Genomic DNA, 21,752 nt, shown 5'->3' with positions numbered 1-21,752 from the left:
TGCAAATGGAGTAGCCGAACCGAAACCTTTCTGTTTTTTTTTTTCTTCGGGGTGAATCATTGTCGGAACCTCAGCCCCAATTCTATCGCATAATCTGTCGGTTCTCGGTTTGCGCTGACCATTGGCTATATTCCATTTAGTCCTAGTACTATGTTTTGCTGTTTTGCCAGAGATCATCATGCTATGCTGTGTTAAGTGGGAGCAGTGTATGTTAAATGGTGGAGAGAGTTATACGGAAAGTTGTGTGTCTGTTATACACTATGTCTAGCCTGTTGCACCTAAAGAACACATTCGCTCTCCTTCACTACCGCGCACAGTACGCGCAGAATCGGTGTCGGTCAGGGGTTTTTTAAGGGTGTTTTTTTTTCTGTAAGCCTCCCCTGCCTTACTGAAGCAGAGAGCGGAATGCCTCCGGTTGGGGGGGAGAGTTTTCTTTTATTTGTTTGCTTTTGCTTTGTTCTGTTTGTTTCTTTTTTTTTGCAATTAGCTGTACAACTTACCTACAGTTATTACGATGGTCTTAAATCCTTTTACGTTTTTTTATTATTAGTTTCTTTTTTGCTTTTTTGTTTTGCTTTAACGTGGGTATTATGTATACTATTGCAATAACAAAATCATACAACAATCTTCACCAACCGATAGTAGCTGAAGTACAAGGAAAAGTATAAAATGCCTAGCCAAATGATTCAAACGATTACGCCACCACACACATTCGACTCGTCTCGACTACTACAATGTGGGTTTTTTTTCTGTTTGCATTGTTTATATTTATGCCCTCTTGATTTTGCGCCCTCTCATCCTGCTCGCTAATTTTCTGTATGAGGCTCGTCAGTTGGATTCCACTCTTTTTTTTTATCGTATGCTCTTCCTCCAACTTTAATTTCGACGATCGTCCTCTCGAACAAAATCAGTACCATGTGACTGCTTGCGTACTACATGTTGCTGTTGCTGCTTCTGCTGCTGCTGCGGCTGCTGCTTGTTCGGCGGTTGTCCTAACGCTAGCGTAAACTCATACTCGATACTTCTAGGCCTGCTTTGTGCCTTCTGCCTTCTCTGTCTCGCTCTCTCTCTTTCTCTCTCTCTCTCTCTCTCAATGGTGCGCGCGCTTACCGACGGTCGGAGTTCGATTGCGCCCTACTCTGCTCCCTACAAAAAAACGATGATAACACGTGCGCCCGGCGAAATGTGCGCGAAATGACCCGCTGGTGGTATTCGCTGCTTCAAACTGTTACGATCGAGCCACCGATTTAATCGATCATCAGCTCGAAGTGAACGGACCCTCTTCGCTCAGCCCGATCGTACATGATGTTGCGGGCCCAGGCTTTGCACTCGATGTTGATGAGCACGCCAGCTGCAAGGTAAGGAAAGAAAGGACGAATTAAAATATTTATCGTTGTAAAATACGCTAGAGAATATTCTTGCGTGTAGTATTTATTTAAAACAAATTAAATTCTTCTTTACGCCTAAATGTATGCACTAGAAGTGGCACGTGTTTCTTCACCAAAAACGGTTATGAAGAATTCAAACGAAAACACAAAACCCGTAAACAGCATATGGCTCAAATCATGCCAACCTCAAATCATCGCATGGTAGGAGCGTAAACCTTGAACTCGCGAAATTAAAAATCCCTGAAAAGTAAAAGGCCGTATTTCATAAGCCAACTAACCGGTTTTGTTGCCAAAAATTGTCCGAAACCGGTTTCATTAACACAGTTCCTTTCGCATAACGGTATCAGTTGCATCCACATAAAAGTGCATAACTTTCCATCCGCTCAAGAATGCAATTCCTGTTGCAGTTGTGTGGTTCTTTTTTGTGGTGCAAAAACCGGTTTGCACAGTTATGTTGTAGTTTTTGGGGAACGAAACGATAAAACCATTTCAACGAGGTCGTTCAGTCTTTAGTCGGTTACGGTCAAGGCAAGAAGTAACGATCATGCAATTGTATCTACTTTCTTCCGCGGTCCTGCTGTGCGTGTACTGTACGTGTGTTAGTGCGAATGTGGTTACGTTCGGGACGCCCGATGTGCAGCAGGAAATATGCTACAAAAAACGAATTCTTAAAGGCTTGCGCAATCCGGTCGTATTTACGTTCGATAATGTGAGTTTGGCAAAGTTATTATCTTATAGAAAATGGAATCCCTACGATGATGTTAAAACCTTCCCATGCGATTAACAGCCTCTTCCAAATCAGATAATGTACATTCGAGTCGAAGCACCACCTCACAGGTACAATACGGAGTTGGCTGTGAAGCTTGTACGTGGAGGAATTGGGCAACTGCATGTGACGATCGAAATCAAGGATCTTAAAAGATCATTTATAGTAGGAAGTAATGTGGAGGTTATTGTGAAATGTTCACCGTCTCCAACCACAACTGTAACTATGCCTACAACACCGGCAATTACGTCGACAACTGCATCGTCCACCAATTCTGGTACTACCAGTGCAACACCAGCTTCTTCTACTCAGTCAACAACGCAGTCAACCACCGCATCTTCTACAACGATGTCTACGTCTAGTGCTTCAACACTGCCAACATCATCCTCTACTCAGTCGACCACTGTTCATTCTACAACTCCTACTACGAGCAGCTCTTCAACTGTTTCTTCTACTGTGTCGACATCATCCGCAACTGGATCCCCAAGTACTTTTTCTACAACTCTTACTACAAGCAGCTCTACAACTGATTCATCTACTATTTCAACATCACCCTCCACAAAGTCAACCCCTGATTCCTTAACAACGCCTGGTCCAACCAGCTCTCATGGTAGCTCAACCATTATGCCAACAAGTTCTTCAACTGGTGTGATAGTAAGCTTATCAACAACTCCTGCCATTACCAGCTCTTCAACAACTTCTTCTACTCCGTTAACGTCATCCACAACTGAGTCGACCACTACGACTGCTTCATCGCCTTCCTCTGACAGCTCTACAACAGCTCCTGTGACTCTGTCGACATTATCTTCATCTCAGTGGACTACAGTCTCATCTACTGTTCCTGCAACCACCAGTAGTCCTTCAACGGCTTCTTCTACGTCGTCATCATCATCTACAACTGAGACGACCTCAACGACTGCCACAAATCCTGCCAGCTCTACAACTGATTCTACTTCAACTCCTGCTACCACCAGCTCTCATCCTACCTCCACTATAATGCCGACAACTTCTTCAACTGGTGTGATAGTAAGCTTATCAACAACTCCTGCCATTACCAGCTCTTCAACAACTTCTTCTATTCCGTTAACGTCATCCACAACTAAATCGACCACTACGACTGCTTCAACGCCGTCCTCTGGCAGCTCTACAACAGCTCCAGTGACTCTGTCGACATTATCTTCATCTCAGTGGACTACAGTCTCATCTACTGTTCCTGCAACCACCAGTAGTCCTTCAACGACCTCTTCTACTTCGTCATCATCATCTACAACTGAGACGACCTCAACGACTGCCACAAATCCTGCCAGCTCTACGACTGATTCTACTTCAACTCCTGCTACCACCAGCTCTCATCCTACCTCCACTATAATGCCGACAACTTCTTCAACTGGTGTGATAGTAAGCTTATCAACAACTCCTGCCATTACCAGCTCTTCAACAACTTCTTCTACTCCGTTAACGTCATCCACAACTGAATCGATCACTACGACTGCTTCAACGCCTTCCTCTGGCAGCTCTACAACAGCTCCAGTGACTCTGTCGACATTATCTTCATCTCAGTGGACTACAGTCTCATCTACTGTTCCTGCAACCACCAGTAGTCCTTCAACGGCTTCTTCTACGTCGTCATCATCATCTACAACTGAGACGACCTCAACGACTGCCACAAATCCTGCCAGCTCCACGACTGATTCTACTTCAACTCCTGCTACCACCAGCTCTCATCCTACCTCCACTATAATGCCAACAACTTCTTCAACTGGTGTGATAGTAAGCTTATCAACAACTCCTGCCATTACCAGCTCTTCAACAACTTCTTCTACTCCGTTAACGTCATCCACAACTGAGTCGACCACTACGACTGCTTCATCGCCTTCCTCTGACAGCTCTACAACAGCTCCTGTGACTCTGTCGACATTATCTTCATCTCAGTGGACTACAGTCTCATCTACTGTTCCTGCAACCACCAGTAGTCCTTCAACGGCTTCTTCTACGTCGTCATCATCATCTACAACTGAGACGACCTCAACGACTGCCACGAATCCTGCCAGCTCTACGACTGATTCTACTTCAACTCCTGCTACCACCAGCTCTCATCCTACCTCCACTATAATGCCGACAACTTCTTCAACTGGTGTGATAGTAAGCTTATCAACAACTCCTGCCATTACCAGCTCTTCAACAACTTCTTCTATTCCGTTAACGTCATCCACAACTAAATCGACCACTACGACTGCTTCAACGCCGTCCTCTGGCAGCTCTACAACAGCTCCTGTGACTCTGTCGACATTATCTTCATCTCAGTGGACTACAGTCTCATCTACTGTTCCTGCAACCACCAGTAGTCCTTCAACGACCTCTTCTACTTCGTCATCATCATCTACAACTGAGACGACCTCAACGACTGCCACAAATCCTGCCAGCTCTACGACTGATTCTACTTCAACTCCTGCTACCACCAGCTCTCATCCTACCTCCACTATAATGCCGACGACTTCTTCAACTGGTGTGATAGTAAGCTTATCAACAACTCCTGCCATTACCAGCTCTTCAACAACTTCTTCTACTCCGTTAACGTCATCCACAACTGAATCGATCACTACGACTGCTTCAACGCCTTCCTCTGGCAACTCTACAACAGCTCCTGTGACTCTGTCGACATTATCCACATCTCAGTGGACTACAGTCTCATCTACTGTTCCTGCAACCATCAGTAGTCCTTCAACGGCTTCTTCTACGTCGTCATCATCATCTACAACTGAGACAAGCTCAACGACTGCCACAAATCCTGCCAGCTCTACGACTGATTCTACTTCAACTCCTGCTACCACCAGCTCTCATCCTACCTCCACTATAATGCCGACAACTTCTTCAACTGGTGTGATAGTAAGCTTATCAACAACTCCTGCCATTACCAGCTCTTCAACAACTTCTTCTACTCCGTTAACGTCATCCACAACTGAATCGACCACTACGACTGCTTCAACGCCTTCCTCTGGCAGCTCTACAACAGCTCCTGTGACTCTGTCGACATTATCCACATCTCAGTGGACAACAGTCCCATCTACTGTTCCTGCAACCACCAGTAGTCCTTCAACGGCTTCTTCTACTTCGTCATCATCATCTACAACTGAGACGACCTCAACGACTGCCACAAATCCTGCCAGCTCTACGACTGATTCTACTTCAACTCCTGCTACCACCAGCTCTCATCCTACCTCCACTATAACGCCGACAACTTCTTCAACTGGTGTGATAGTAAGCTTATCAACAACTCCTGCCATTACCAGCTCTTCAACAACTTCTTCTACTCCGTTAACGTCATCCACAACTGAATCGATCACTACGACTGCTTCAACGCCTTCCTCTGGCAGCTCTACAACAGCTCCTGTGACTCTGTCGACATTATCTTCATCTCAGTGGACTACAGTCTCATCTACTGTTCCTGCAACCACCAGTAGTCCTTCAACGGCTTCTTCTACGTCGTCATCATCATCTACAACTGAGACGACCTCAACGACTGCCACGAATCCTGCCAGCTCTACGACTGATTCTACTTCAACTCCTGCTACCACCAGCTCTCATCCTACCTCCACTATAATGCCGACAACTTCTTCAACTGGTGTGATAGTAAGCTTATCAACAACTCCTGCCATTACCAGCTCTTCAACAACTTCTTCTACTCCGTTAACGTCATCCACAACTGAATCGACCACTACGACTGCTTCAACGCCTTCCTCTGGCAGCTCTACAACAGCTTCTGTGACTCTGTCGACATTATCCACATCTCAGTGGACTACAGTCTCATCTACTGTTCCTGCAACCATCAGTAGTCCTTCAACGGCTTCTTCTACGTCGTCATCATCATCTACAACTGAGACAAGCTCAACGACTGCCACAAATCCTGCCAGCTCTACGACTGATTCTACTTCAACTCCTGCTACCACCAGCTCTCATCCTACCTCCACTATAATGCCGACAACTTCTTCAACTGGTGTGATAGTAAGCTTATCAACAACTCCTGCCATTACCAGCTCTTCAACAACTTCTTCTACTCCGTTAACGTCATCCATAACTGAATCGACCACTACGACTGCTTCAACGCCTTCCTCTGGCAGCTCTACAACAGCTTCTGTGACTCTGTCGACATTATCCACATCTCAGTGGACAACAGTCCCATCTACTGTTCCTGCAACCACCAGTAGTCCTTCAACGGCTTCTTCTACTTCGTCATCATCATCTACAACTGAGACGACCTCAACGACTGCCACAAATCCTTCCAGCTCTACGACTGATTCTACTTCAACTCCTGCTACCACCAGCTCTCATCCTACCTCCACTATAATGCCAACAACTTCTTCAACTGGTGTGATAGTAAGCTTATCAACAACTCCTGCCATTACCAGCTCTTCAACAACTTCTTCTACTCCGTTAACGTCATCCACAACTGAGTCGACCACTACGACTGCTTCATCGCCTTCCTCTGACAGCTCTACAACAGCTCCTGTGACTCTGTCGACATTATCCACATCTCAATGGACTACAGTCTCATCTACTGTTCCTGCAACCACCAGTAGTCCTTCAACGGCTTCTTCTACGTCGTCATCATCATCTACAACTGAGACGACCTCAACGACTACCACGAATCCTGCTAGCTCTACGACTGATTCTACTTCAACTCCTGCTACCACCAGCTCTCATCCTACCTCCACTATAATGCCGACAACTTCTTCAACTGGTGTGATAGTAAGCTTATCAACAACTCCTGCCATTACCAGCTCTTCAACAACTTCTTCTACTCCGTTAACGTCATCCACAACTGAATCGACCACTACGACTGCTTCAACGCCTTCCTCTGGCAGCTCTACAACAGCTTCTGTGACTCTGTCGACATTATCCACATCTCAGTGGACTACAGTCTCATCTACTGTTCCTGCAACCATCAGTAGTCCTTCAACGGCTTCTTCTACGTCGTCATCATCATCTACAACTGAGACAAGCTCAACGACTGCCACAAATCCTGCCAGCTCTACGACTGATTCTACTTCAACTCCTGCTACCACCAGCTCTCATCCTACCTCCACTATAATGCCGACAACTTCTTCAACTGGTGTGATAGTAAGCTTATCAACAACTCCTGCCATTACCAGCTCTTCAACAACTTCTTCTACTCCGTTAACGTCATCCACAACTGAATCGACCACTACGACTGCTTCAACGCCTTCCTCTGGCAGCTCTACAACAGCTCCTGTGACTCTGTCGACATTATCCACATCTCAGTGGACAACAGTCCCATCTACTGTTCCTGCAACCACCAGTAGTCCTTCAACGGCTTCTTCTACTTCGTCATCATCATCTACAACTGAGACGACCTCAACGACTGCCACAAATCCTGCCAGCTCTACGACTGATTCTACTTCAACTCCTGCTACCACCAGCTCTCATCCTACCTCCACTATAATGCCGACAACTTCTTCAACTGGTGTGATAGTAAGCTTATCAACAACTCCTGCCATTACCAGCTCTTCAACAACTTCTTCTACTCCGTTAACGTCATCCACAACTGAATCGACCACTACGACTGCTTCAACGCCTTCCTCTGGCAGCTCTACAACAGCTCCTGTGACTCTGTCGACATTATCCACATCTCAGTGGACAACAGTCCCATCTACTGTTCCTGCAACCACCAGTAGTCCTTCAACGGCTTCTTCTACTTCGTCATCATCATCTACAACTGAGACGACCTCAACGACTGCCACAAATCCTGCCAGCTCTACGACTGATTCTACTTCAACTCCTGCTACCACCAGCTCTCATCCTACCTCCACTATAATGCCGACAACTTCTTCAACTGGTGTGATAGTAAGCTTATCAACAACTCCTGCCATTACCAGCTCTTCAACAACTTCTTCTACTCCGTTAACGTCATCCACAACTGAATCGACCACTACGACTGCTTCAACGCCTTCCTCTGGCAGCTCTACAACAGCTCCTGTGACTCTGTCGACATTATCCACATCTCAGTGGACAACAGTCCCATCTACTGTTCCTGCAACCACCAGTAGTCCTTCAACGGCTTCTTCTACTTCGTCATCATCATCTACAACTGAGACGACCTCAACGACTGCCACAAATCCTGCCAGCTCTACGACTGATTCTACTTCAACTCCTGCTACCACCAGCTCTCATCCTACCTCCACTATAATGCCGACAACTTCTTCAACTGGTGTGATAGTAAGCTTATCAACAACTCCTGACATTACCAGCTCTTCAACAACTTCTTCTGCTCCGTTAACGTCATCCACAACTGAATCGACCACTACGACTGCTTCAACGCCTTCCTCTGGCAGCTCTACAACAGCTCCTGTGACTCTGTCGACATTATCCACATCTCAGTGGACTACAGTCTCATCTACTGTTCCTGCAACCACCAGTAGTCCTTCAACGGCTTCTTCTACTTCGTCATCATCATCTACAACTGAGACGACCTCAACGACTGCCACAAATCCTGCCAGCTCTACGACTGATTCTACTTCAACTCCTGCTACCACCAGCTCTCATCCTACCTCCACTATAATGCCGACAACTTCTTCAACTGGTGTGATAGTAAGCTTATCAACAACTCCTGCCATTACCAGCTCTTCAACAACTTCTTCTACTCCGTTAACGTCATCCACAACTGAGTCGACCACTGCGACTGCTTCAACGCCTTCCTCTGACAGCTCTACAACAGCTCCAGTGACTCTGTCGACATTATCCACATCTCAGTGGACTACAGTCTCATCTACTGTTCCTGCAACCACCAGTAGTCCTTCAACGGCTTCTTCTACTTCGTCATCATCATCTACAACTGAGACAACCACTCTTGTTCCTACGACTGCTAGCTCTACCGTAACTCACACACAATTTTCGACAAGTTTAGCTATGACCACAGATTTCAATTATTTTTCTTCTGACTCAACACCAACTTCTTCATCCAGTTCTATCACAACTACTTCTTCATTGCCTCCGATTTCAAATAACTCATCAACCGTAGCGATGTCGTCTTCCACTGGAACAACAATGCCCTCCTCAACGCCACAGTCTACTACATGGTCAACGAGACCAACAATCACACTTTTTCCCACCATAACCCCATTCCCTTCTACCACGCCACGTGTTCGTACCAGTACTACCAGAGGGCGCACCACCGATACTTCCCCGAATACGCTAATAACAACGAGAGCCAGTTATGTTACATTTTCAGCTTTTGGTTACACGATTAAACCAATGCGAGCAACTCAAACATATCCGGGGTTGTCGGCTTTCATTAAAGGCAAACGATCCGTCAATATTCCCGATCAACTTAAGGTTGCTTACAAGATGGCGCGAACATTTTTCTTTTCGCCTTTAAACTAGTTTTACACACACTTGTTTTAATCTATTCTTTAATGACTTTGAATAAATAAATTGAGCTAGCAAAAACCTTTTTTCCGTCTCGTCAATGGCTATTAAAATACTTACTCTTTGGTTTTTCGAAATAGACCGCTACTACTGGTGGCAGATATCCATCAACGTTCTTGTACGGGAAGAAATATCCGGGGAATCCACGACGCGGGATGTATTGAATAGCACCGATGTGCTCATTATCGGCAGGGTTTTCACCGGCGCAGGAAACCCAAACTACATTAGTCTGCAAGAGAAGTAGAGCGGGCCGATAGGAATTAACAACATGGCATCAACCGGATGGAAGCAACTGGTAACTTACGTTTTTGTTTCCTCGAGCTTCCTCACCACGGATGTGCTCTTTGAGATCGTCGGGCATTTTTTCCGGCAAGTTGGTCGAGGTATTGTACATATCCGGTACCCAGTTGTAGATCTATGCAGATTGGCGATTCAAACAATATTAGTAGAGAATCTTTTCGATAACCATTGCTTCACCTTACCTTGTTGAGCTTCAAGAATATGCACGGGCTCTTCTTCTTAAAGTTGTATCGGTTATCCTTGACGCACGGAGACCAGTTAGTCATAGGAACTTTGCAAACCTTGCCCTCCGGTGGCGGATTGTCGAACGAGCAATCAACGCGGTTATCTTCCTCTAGTGTGTAAGCTGCAATGGCGAATAGGTTAGTTCCGCTCCAGTTCGTGCTACTAATACAAATTTGTACAAAGTAGTACAAATGCTACTACTTACGCTCCAAAAACTCATCGATAAGTTTGGTCCAGATGCCAACGTTTCCGTTGTCGGAGGCTCGGTACCAGATTAACGAACTCTCCACATTCTGGTACTCTGGAGGTGTTGGTCGGAAGCCCAGACCTGTGCGATAAAGTACAACATTTTGTCATTATACTTGTCGTAGGCATAGAACGGCCTAATCCGTTACCTGGATTCGAACCAATCAACGAACTGTCCAGTTGATATTTGGGCATCTGCATGTCTAGCGTCTGCCAGAACACTGCCAGCATCGCGGCAAAGAATCCGATCAGGGCAGCATAGAAGCACACGTAGAAGAAGAGGATTTTCGCTGCAAAGGATCAACAAGAAAACACACGATTAATGAAGGCTTCATTAGTGTTGACATTTCGTGCGTTCTCCGATGACGCACATTAATATGTATATTTATTATATGCAAATTTAGCTCAGAATAAAAACCATCGTCAACCCGCATTATGGAGCAAGCACATGTTTGCCCGTCATGCTAATCCACCGTACGTTTTTCTTCACCAACCTGTGCTTCATCAGCTTAAGTGAATTTCTATAAATAACGTTCGTACACAACCGCTGCCCAATGGATGTGCATGTGGCTGACAGAGATGAAACATGTGAAATTCTATCTAACACCATTTACGTCACTAATACCACGTGTGACACATAAAAAAGGCAACAGTTCATCATAACAACATCTGCAACCCATACCGGTGTCGACAAAGTATGCAAAGACTTGCGATCGGATGCGAATGCTCCGAAACAGCACTACTGCGTTAGGAGAAGCGTTCGTAATTGAATCCAAAACACTGCTGATTGATAGTAGCCTTCACGACTAATCCCGAAAGGGGTGTGCTGACTCATCCATTATGCACTTTGTGCGCCTTCATTTTTATACTCCACACAAGAAAATTACTCCCAGCGGCCATTCTTGGCACACCGGGACACTAAAGTTGTAATGGAAGTTTCCAGGACCAGCCTGTAGTTGCTTATTTCTATCGCACACTCCCATATCCAGTCGAGGCACACATACATCCGTCCAACGAAGTGTACCATGTACAGCATGCATGACCTGACAGCTGCAGGCTTGTTTGCTGCATTCACAAACACTGACCATGACAGCACAATCATGGCTGTCGCTGCCATTCCCAGCCTATTCAACTGGGACCGGGAATGCGCGACGTTTTGTGAATAGAATTTCCCCCTCCGGGCGGGAAGCAAGCTGTAAAGGCTCTCGAGAATGCATAAGCTGTTGCCTTCAGGATAGCATCTTATTAACAGCGAAGCATGGGATGTACGTGAAGGCTCTGACAGCGTAGAAACGCTCTGTTACGTAGAAACGAATAAATTGTTGTTTCATTCCTGGTACATGTACCAAGTCAACTTTTTTGTGAACGTTCTGCGTTCCAATCATTGCGTTTTTCTTCCCCAACACACTGTCCAAAAAAATATCAATTTTCATCAACAAGATATAACCGTCAATCATTATTCAGCAATTAACACGAACGCGCGCACCACGAAGGCGCCCGCTCGTGACGACTGTTTAACGATTGCGTTTGCGTTTTGCCCCTACCCTCGTTAGTTAACTGGCTGAGGTCGCCTTGACACCCGTGAATGTGGCAGCTATATAGCCGTCTGAAGCTGGAATCTCGTCGCTAGAAACAGAAGGTCACACAAAAACTGACATCTGTGGGGGCGAGTCGATCGTAGGGGGAAAGTGAGAAGACTGATTGTGTGTACTGAGCAACACAAGTGTACAAATGAAGCGTGCTAATAAGCGTAGTGATAGTATAAGAGAGAACTGTTCACAGTGTAGATCGGTCTGTCTGGTTTCAAAATCATGAGGAACAGCGCAAACACAACTGTCAAAGTCACGCACGTGCTTCGATGGGGAATTTGAATTGCTATCATTCCCATTGGTTCTGACTAAATTGGCGAGAAATAATGTACTCCATATGGAGACTAGCCCGGATGTTTACAGAATTTCCCCGAGGTGTCTGGGTTTAGCTTTTTTTCTACTGTACATCCCCTGTGACAGGTAAACCTGTCACTCTACTTCTCGAAGCGTTATTAGTTGAGGGATTTCTTCGCCTATAATTGCACCTCTCTACGATAGCGATACAAAGTCACCCGGGGAAGTAAATGTCTCGTCGAAATGCCACAAAATATTAACTTCCAATCCAATAAAATCAACTTGCCAACTTCATAAATCATTCTGAATGGTTCACCGGTTCGCACGTGAATGGTTCCTGAGTACTTTCTACCTGCCCGTGATTGATGACGTAGAACCGATTGACGGTCGGTTGGGTTCGGCAGCATGGCTTAACTGGTTCGATTATTGAAAAGTGCTCCAACAAGTACATGGCCGTCCATATCGCACCGGAGATCAATTGAAATTAATGCTTATTGATTGTTTCTACATAGAATTAATTGAACCGAGAACCCGAACGCTTTATTGTCTCCGTGGTTGCGTGTGTCTCCGTGCGGTTGGTGTCCTGGGGGCCGTTGATATGTTGCGTGTTGTTGGAGAGTCGATTTGAGAGGCTAAATTGAGATGTCTAGCAGAGAGCACGACGATGAAGATTGTTCCCCAAAACAGTACGCTATCAACATTTTCTATTACTCGTTTAAAAATGGATAGAATTTACTGTGTTTTTTTCTTATACTTCGTAGGGTAGTTCGAAAAGAGATATTGTTTGGAAGTCATCAGTAAATAATGGTCTATACAATATCTCGATCGGTTTTGTTTTCCCCATTATGTTTTAACTTTTTTTTGTTTGGTATTCTTTTGTTATGTTACAAACATTTTAGACATGGGTATGATAACAAGCTCTTTGCGTTGTATTGAACCTAGCAACAGTCATCAGAAAAAAAACCTCAACTCAAGCAAGTAATTGGAGATGGGAATCCCGTGCACGAGACTGTTTGATAATGCAGCAAAAAACTCCACCAAAACCCTGTTACTCACAACAAAGCACGTCGCGTTCGTTCGCTTCTTCCCATCCGAACGAATTTGTGTTGTGTTTACAATACCACACAACCCACCAAAAGACAATGTTTGTGTTTGTTTACACAGCAAAAAAAATAAATTCACACACATATAGATAAACCGAAGAACATTAAACTTCCAACAAGCAACAGCAAACTATCATCGGGCCAAAAGAATCATTCAGAACGTTCGTCACGTTCGGCGTGCCGCGATCGCCGCAATAAGTTATGGCTTGGGCGCCGAAAGCTGAAACAGAAACCACAGCAACAGCAACTGCCTAAGGCCGGACAGGGTTTTACTGATAAAATTTCGCCAAGCTCTCGACCATCAAAGTGAAGTGGAACGGTTCGGTATCGAATGAGGTCATGGAATTCATTGACGCGCTGCCGTCTATAGCTGCAGTAGCGGGCGGACATGACAAACCACCCTTTTTTTTATCAGTAAATGTTCTGCGCTTCTGGAACGACGTTATCGAGCAATGATCGAAGTATCAAATGGTTCCGGCAGGGCGCTTTGCTGGATAAACTATTTGCATTTTGTGGCCGACAAGGGTAGGGAGATATCGAAGAGTAATATCTAATGGCCTCCCCTCGTGGCTATATGCGGAGCGGTGTATTGTTTGTCTGTACAAACAGACTGGATCTTGATAATGGCTTTCCTCGCTTGCGATGGTAAGCTATCGTCCGATATTCGATCACCTCATCAGCCAACCATTATCATCATCGGTTTTATCATAGTCATCGAGAGTTCTATTCCAATAATGCGCATGAATCGGTGAAAAGGGCTACCTACTCCTTTTTGCAAACCATCCGAAAGAAGAAAAAAAAGGAACTAAATACAACTCCTCTTCCGGTTTCCGGTCGCCTGTAGTCGTGCCACCCACCATACCTGATGTCAGCGAAAAGATGCCTCTTTTCGATAAGACCTATATCCTGTTTCACGAACACGAAACGTCAACAAACCTACCAGAAAGGAAGACAACCATTAAGACTTCCCTCGCAAAATCTCGACCCCTCCCGCTAGTGAAGGAAGGGGTGCACTTCAATAGAACAAACTGGATAAAAAACGTAACACTATCCCTTTTTGGGGACGTCCTCTTCTCAACATCTTAACGTGAACCGTCGCGTTCAACTTGAACTCGGATATCAGCCACCCATACTTGCAAACGTCAGCAATGCGTGCGCGATCTTGCGATTTTTGGTGAGCCGTTACGTTCGGTTGACTTGTGGCCTGGTTGGAGGTCTCTGGATCGGCATAAATGAATACCAAACAGTGGTGAGTGAGGGGCACAGTGTGTATGTGTATATTTATAACTTTGTTTAGCAGAAACCATTAACAACTGGTTCAAGGCGTCATGTGTGCGACGATGGTTGTCGGAGTTTAATCCCCCGAAAACATCCTCTACCGAGGTGGATAGCACATAGTACAGTCTGGTTGAGACTGTACGGGGACAAGTACTTGTTTTGAGGTCAAACAAACATTCGCTAACCAGTTCAAAGCTTTCGCCAAGATGTACGGATCTGTGAGTTGCAGAACTGGTTCCAGCTTCGGTTTGATCAGGCCTGACTTTATTCTCTTTTCCGTTTTCTTCCAAGTATCCAACCATTACCTGGCGATAGGGTGGTTAGGATGCAAAAAAAAAGCCCCGCTGTATTGGTAAGACTTCGCCAGAATCGCTGATCGTTCCTCACCCTTCCTATTTCTGCAGTCTGGAACGTGGTGATCAATTGGAGAAAACAAACTACACGCCGTAATGATACACCCTCACCCACCCTTTGCGGTAGAATGGCACTGTGTAAACAAGCACGTGGCTAGCGCTCATTCAGCCTTTCCCGAGCTGAAATACCCCTTAAACCGGTTCGATCGGTTGGATACGAGTGGTTAAGTGGATAGACTTCACAGGCTTTGATAAATCTTACCAAACGCTACACCCCGGTAGCACGGGCTATAACTTCTGCGAAACAATTCATCCATCACCCACCTTGGCTACCTTTGGGGAAATAGATGGAACTGAGACTTTACGTTTTCTTCGTTTTGCTCAGATGATTCAAGAACATCTCCACGACACACCCGACCCGCCCCAACACTCTTCCCTCCCGTAGACCTTCAGGGTGAAAAAATCGTTTGTTGGAAAAAATAAAGTGTACGGTTATTTATAGGTAGAGCGCAGGCGCATGGAACACCCTTCCGTCCCTTTTGTATAGAACGTGCCTGGTTCCACCGTAAGCTGGGACGACTCCCCACCCCCCATAATGCGGCACACATACATTCCCACCGGGATCATGTCATGCCGTCGTAAAACCGTCTGAACCGATGAAGACCGCGCCATGTCTTCATGGCAAGTTGTTGGCGGAAAATGAGGCAAGTTGTTGTTGAGGAACTACCGGGGTATCGGACCAAGTATTACGAACGTATTAAATTTAGCAACTATGGTGCGCACTGTTCGTGCTCCGGTAGAATTTGGTATTTGGATGGTTCACACATACATACACTGTGTAACCAGTCGGTACGCTCCATTACAACCTGCTTGCTGAGGTGAACTGCGGTGCATGGAGAATTGGCCATTATCGATCGTTGTACTTAATAGGATTCGTAACTTAATCATTGTAGGTAGTAGCCGTGTTTTTGGAAGTTTGAAAATGTTCCAACCAAGAGCTTCTTTTTAATGTTACCAATGTGTGCTGCTTGGGAGTATTGATTAGTATCGAGTTCTGACAGTTCCTCTTTCAACTGTCATAAGATCACATGTCATATTTTGTCACTAGTAGCAATACTAGCACACAACATACATCCATATCCAATTCCTCGACGCACTTGCTGACATACATACGCACACACGTTAACACGTCTTTAATTGTCTCATCAATGCTGTATGCTCTTGGGGAGAAAATTTTCCCCCCGAGAGGACGACCGCATGTCGTCTCGTTCCTCGCATACCCGGTCGGGTAAACCCATTCGGCAGCATTGAAATTCAATTCGCTTCAATTTAAATAACAAATATGTTTGCGGTGCATAACTATGTCTCAGACGGAATGGTGCACGGGGTGTCTCGTATCGATGGGTTTGCGATTCACCACGCGACAACACATTGTACCACATTGGTACGGTGTAGTGACGTTGGTTTAAATTGCTTACTCATACATCACATACTGTCGTATCGTATGAAAATTTTATTAGCAATAAAGGGCACAGAAAAGAACTGAACTTTTTTACGACGCTGTTAGAGGATCGAAGAGCAAACAAGCAGGTTTTGATTTTGTGAAGGTTTTGATGTGTTACATAATTCGCATTTTTTTACTACTAACAATACCTCTGTTTAATGAGCGTGATACAAAGTAAGTTTTTTTTCCTCTTCTCACCAAATTTAATCCAATTATCGTTCAAGCTCATTCAAGCTATTATCTCCGCTCAAGTACATCAACAAAAACCTGTCGCATGAAATCATCAAAACCATACTATTATCACAATTGTATAGGTATCATTTCAGCTTGCCAACGATTTTACTTCGCACGGTTCCGCTTATGTAATGATCCAGCGTTCCGACCTAATCGTAGCGCCTTCACTTGTCCGCATCGGGACGAAAAAAAAAAACTGAACACGGTCAAATACGGTATTACGATAATTGTTAAGCTTTGGCAGAAAATTATACAGACGATGTTTTGTTTTCTCTCGTTGACACAGCGTATATCCTTCAAGGCGCGTCGCACGTACACGACGACGACGATGATGACGGTTGAATGCGAATCGAGCTTTTACGCTGGAGGTCAGGACGGCCGCTAACTGTGTGTGAAGACGGTTACATAACACTGCCTTCGTTCTCAAAGCATACACACATACACACACAGGCACACAGGCACACTTAAAAATACGTCCAGAAATACTTCAATCGGGTGTATACAGTATGCTGTCAGCAGCGTATGAAAGCTTTGAAGAGCATGTTTAAATAAATAAGGTTTGACAGTTTAACTGCTTTGCGATCTTTTTTGAAAATTCTATAAAATATTGGTGTAGCTCTATCCAATTTGACGGCTCCTTAGTCATCAGTAGAGTATACAATCTGCATAGACAGCCGTTCGAGCAGTGCTCCAAAAAACTTGGCACACCTTTGAAGATTGCGTAAGCGTTCCTTCTTTTGCTGCTGTTAGTTGTCCTTCTAGTTTCCTGTTTGTTTGTTTGGAAAACTAGCAACAATCAAAGAGGAACAACTACTTCAAGGTTTGATAATCCATCACAACCCTCTACGTAATATAATTTATTCATACTCATGTGCGTGGGTGTGCTGTGTGCTTACAGGCCTGATTTCCCTAGTGAGGTTTTTTTGTACAAGAATTTTTCCCAATTTTCCTCCGCCATGGTTTCAAGTACTGTTGCATACTACATCGTAATACTATCCCCATATGTACGTAAAGCAGTTGTAATCTATTAAGCTTTCGCCTTAACCATTTTTTTCCCCGAGCACAATAATTCCATAAGGCGATTTGTACGTGCCAACTATGCGCCAAAGAACAATCGACCATCGGCTGTTGGAAAAGTAAAAATTTATGTAACCAGCTTTCCACAAACTGCTCTCACGTCGAGCCGATGGAGAGTATAACAGGTGAGTGAAAACCTCCTGGTGAGAGGATCACTTTCTTCCTCTTTAATTTTTCTCTCTGAGCACCACGCGTTTTTCCTCTCCAAGTATGGTGACACACCAACACCAAGGTAAGCGCTCGCACTGGGTAGTGTACTTCCTTCTATCCGTACGCTTAGTAACGCGGAAGGACACTTGATGGCGCTGCTGTTTCCATCACACAGGAGTGTAGCTTAGTGCCCTTGTCGGGCACTCTTCTCTCCCCTGGCCGCTCGTGACATCCCACAGTCACAGAAGCGTTCCAAAGGGAGAAAACGCAGAGCACAATCCAATATGGCTGCGCCCTATTTCGACACAGGGACACAGAGCAGGATGACGGATGGTATCGCAACGTGCACTAATACTTCTACTACTACCTCTACTACTACGGCTACCACTTACCCCAGCTGGATCCGGTACGGCCAAGGCATTGGCTGGTTTCGCTGTTCCACAGGAACGTCCTAAATCCTTCCCATTTGCCCAGCTTGGGCGGTGGGGCATAGTACTGTTCGGCTACCTTTTTGTCGGCCATGGTTGCTGCTGTTACTGCTGCTGTCTAATGCTGTGCACACACACGTTTGGCAGTGTGGTCGGTTTGCCCTGCTCGGACGTCACGTCACTTCGCTTTAACTGGGACGCAGTCTCTACCCGCTGTTGGGCCGATTATGCCCCGCGCAGAACACGTTACTGGCCCTCGTCAAAAATCGATCGATCTTTGATCCTTCGAGCACCACGCACGGTACACAATGCTTTTTATTTTTCCTGTTTGCAATACGATGCACCACTCCGCGATGCTCTCCACAACTAAACAACCACTCTTTGCGTTGACGCTCTCCTGCGCTCTCGCTCTTCCGCTTCCGCTTTCTCTGGTTATCCACAAACACGCGCGCGAACGCTCACACACTCACACACACAGCACACAGCAGCAAACTCGTTCCCAGCACCCGAACTCTCTGATCCCCAAACTGGACGATCGGAGCAGTGCGTTTGATCGACGTTACAGAAATGTCCGATGATCACCAACAAGCATTATTGGAGGACAAATCACAGGAAGGAAAGAGAAATATAAATAGAAAATTATTATTTTGGAATGTAAGGTAGGACCTTAGAGGAAAAACTGGGGTTTAGTAATTCTGCTCTGTAAAATGCTCTGACCGTACTAGTCAGAAAGGATTGCAACACTCCAACGCAAGGACATCAGCCCAAAACCGGGATGTACCGATACGGACTTTTTTATGTAACCACCTTCGAACGAAAGGCAATGTGCGCGAGCGCACGTCTTTATGGTGTCATACTTGTCCCCTCAGAACTCTATCACCATCTCGGACTCCTTTCCCCAGCTCAGATCCCTCCCCAACACTCGGGGCAGTGTGTGTATGTCTGTGTGTATGCACTCAGTTTTCAACGTCTCTCAAGGTGGGCAGGATCCTGCGGGAATTGGTCGCTTAACTCTCTTTTGAACATTTTTACTTAAAGTTAAACTGAGCTCTATCCTGTCGTATAACACTTTTACTTTTAATAATAAACTCTTTAGAATACTAAACGCCAGAAAACTGCCTCTTTTTGCTTCACATCTCTCTCACATCTTTACTCTAGAAGGTGAAAACTCTCCTAGTTCCCGATTGTGTCCTTGCAGGGTTTTCCAATTGCTCCAGAAGAAAATTTTCTCTCACACAACTCACCACCGACACATATACACAAAAAGGGACACACAGACACACATACATACAGAAATATGTACAAAAGTATATCATCAGTTTTCTTTTCTACAGTCACTTAATTAAACTAAAGCTGTACATCAAATCACTGCCGAGGGCTAAGTTTGTCTTTTGAAAATAATTCAACTTCACACTTCACTTTTAAAGAAGCAATCACTTAACATCCTGTAGTAATACAAGTCGTCCCACTACTTCCTCCCCCTCTTCCCCACTCCCCTTCCCATGCAACATCAAAGCACTACCACCACCCCCAACACAACATACCCACAAAGCGTAGAGCACCTTTTTCAGAGTGCGTTCGAATAAAACGCGCTCGAACCAGCAGAGCTACGATACGCCTGTAACCGATTCAGTCGCGGTTCTGAAAACGAGTCACCACGCTGCCAACTGCCTTGGTTATTTATCCATCAACCATTCGCGAAGAGATGCGATAAAAAAAGGGGAGCCATCTCAACTCTCTCGCCAGCTCTCGCATGAAAATTCTCGCCATTTTTACTGTGCGATGTACTCGCGCGCTAGGTGAGTCTCTCCCTCCAGCAGGAAGAATGTGAGCTCCACTGCTCTGTTGGAGTAGTTTTGCAACTCTCGCAAGAGTTTTTCGCTCCACCGTTCCAATGAGCGCTCACTGCGCTCACAGCACATTGCGTCCAGTCGAAAGAGCATAGGAAAATCATTTCCGAAAAAAAATATATATAAATCGCGCAAACCGGCCGTGCGCATGCCTGCCACTTTCGATCGGCGCTGCAGAGACCTGATACACACTACACCAGCAACACCAGCGGACACAAGGACACGACAGGTGTATTGGTGTATCGGAAGGGATAGAGAAGGTAAGATACATTAAAATGGGGATAAAGAAGGAAAGAGAGATAGCGAGATGTACTCCCCGTATGACAAAAGTTTTGGAGGACACCGACAAGGGTGAAAAGTCGGTCCGAAAACGGGCTGGCAGGGTATGCGAGGGAGGCACGTTCTGTAGACGGACTGGAGCCAGATATTCGTCCATTATGGATCAATGCCATCAAAATCAGGAACGGAAAAGTGTTTGACGAACGTGCTCCAGTTTTCTGCCTGTGGTGCCGTTACAGGAAAGAGGTCCTTGTACCCCAGCAGAACCGTAGCTAGGGTGTTCTCGCACGATATGTCTCTACGCCTGTCTTAACCCTTTGCCACACACAGTTGCACACCCGAGTAGGCCCTCTTCAGGGCACTGGCATTATGACACTGGGATCGATAATTTTTCCCTTGCGGAGAAGATGTTCTTGTCCTTTCTTTGATTTTCCACTTTAACGCCTAAACTTTTTTCAGGGCAATTGGGAAGCTTTCTTCTCTCCTTTTAAAACGAAGCACACTAGATCTTTTCGGTAATCCTCCCACCATAGTGATTGTCCTAAAAAGCACGTTTTCTTCCCATACTAAAGGAAAATCAGTTTAGCATCACTTTTCACGTTACGTGTCCTTTATGTCACTAGTTCTATTTGCTTATTCGCCCTAAAATGTTTCTGAAACCAAAGCCCAGTTCCACACCAGACCGATAGGCACGGCACAAAAAAAGCTAACCTCTTACTATGACCACATAGAACCGAATACTCTATGCAAGTGGCCTGTTCGACGGCTTCCAAGGATTGCTGCTCGAGGAAGAAATGGCATCCGAGTGAGTGTCACCAGCATTGTGCTTTGCATTTCTCTTTCTCCCGTTCCATTTCTGTCCGCCAGTCACTCACGCTCCCATTTTTTCCAGGAAAATTATTTCACACAGGAATAGTGCCCACCGGAAAAAAGCGAGCAAAGGTTCGTAAGGGTTTGTGCTCTAATTTTCTCCTTTCCACCGTACGACGCCAGTGATTGTGTAATCATCGAAGTTGCTTCCACTTTTTCCATGAACGACCGTGCGCCTCCATCGATGTGTGATGTGCCTCTCATTTCCTTTGCTAGAGAAGTGAGTGAGCGAGGAACTCATCCGAGAGAGTGCGCGAGAAGGATCTCAACTCATTTTTTTTGTTTGAGTTACATTCGCAGCACTCACCGCGTTTGTATGTGTGGTTGACGTATTTGGGAGGAACACCTCCTTTTCGAAAATGTACGGTTGAACTA

General features: G+C 45.4%; 2 protein-coding genes across 2 annotated transcripts in view; both read right to left on the bottom strand.

The window, feature by feature from the left end:
• The window catches only part of LOC126565133 (uncharacterized), a 358,067-nt gene that overhangs the window by 217,716 nt on the left and 118,599 nt on the right, over window positions 1-21,752 (bottom strand). The gene's annotated exons all lie outside the window — the stretch shown is intronic.
• Window positions 1,219-18,516, bottom strand: LOC126565085 (sodium/potassium-transporting ATPase subunit beta-2). The gene is made up of 7 exons (XM_050222223.1): window positions 18,343-18,516; window positions 10,518-10,658; window positions 10,328-10,450; window positions 10,080-10,243; window positions 9,902-10,012; window positions 9,658-9,826; window positions 1,219-1,351 (listed from the first exon to the last, which is right to left on the bottom strand). Exons 1-7 carry the CDS (start codon window positions 18,470-18,472, stop codon window positions 1,248-1,250), a joined length of 942 nt encoding a protein of 313 aa, XP_050078180.1. The 5' UTR covers window positions 18,473-18,516; the 3' UTR covers window positions 1,219-1,247.

This window comes from Anopheles maculipalpis, chromosome 3RL, assembly GCF_943734695.1.
Source record: "Anopheles maculipalpis chromosome 3RL, idAnoMacuDA_375_x, whole genome shotgun sequence".
NCBI lineage: Eukaryota > Metazoa > Arthropoda > Insecta > Diptera > Culicidae > Anopheles > Anopheles maculipalpis.
Note: the sequence above shows the minus strand (reverse complement) of the source record. Positions and strands in the feature narration are given on the sequence as shown.

What these genes read in the sequence shown, in the direction of transcription:
- LOC126565085 (XM_050222223.1), bottom strand. Translation starts at nt 18,472, where the DNA reads ATGGCCGACAAAAAGGTAGCCGAACAGTACTATGCCCCACCGCCCAAG. An exon ending in GTTGATTGGTTCGAATCCAG is followed by an intron (nt 10,451 to 10,517) that starts GTAACGGATTAG and finishes TTTATCGCACAG; the next exon opens with GTCTGGGCTTCCGACCAACA. An exon ending in AAGCTCGAGGAAACAAAAAC is followed by an intron (nt 9,827 to 9,901) that starts GTAAGTTACCAG and finishes CTTCTCTTGCAG; the next exon opens with ACTAATGTAGTTTGGGTTTC.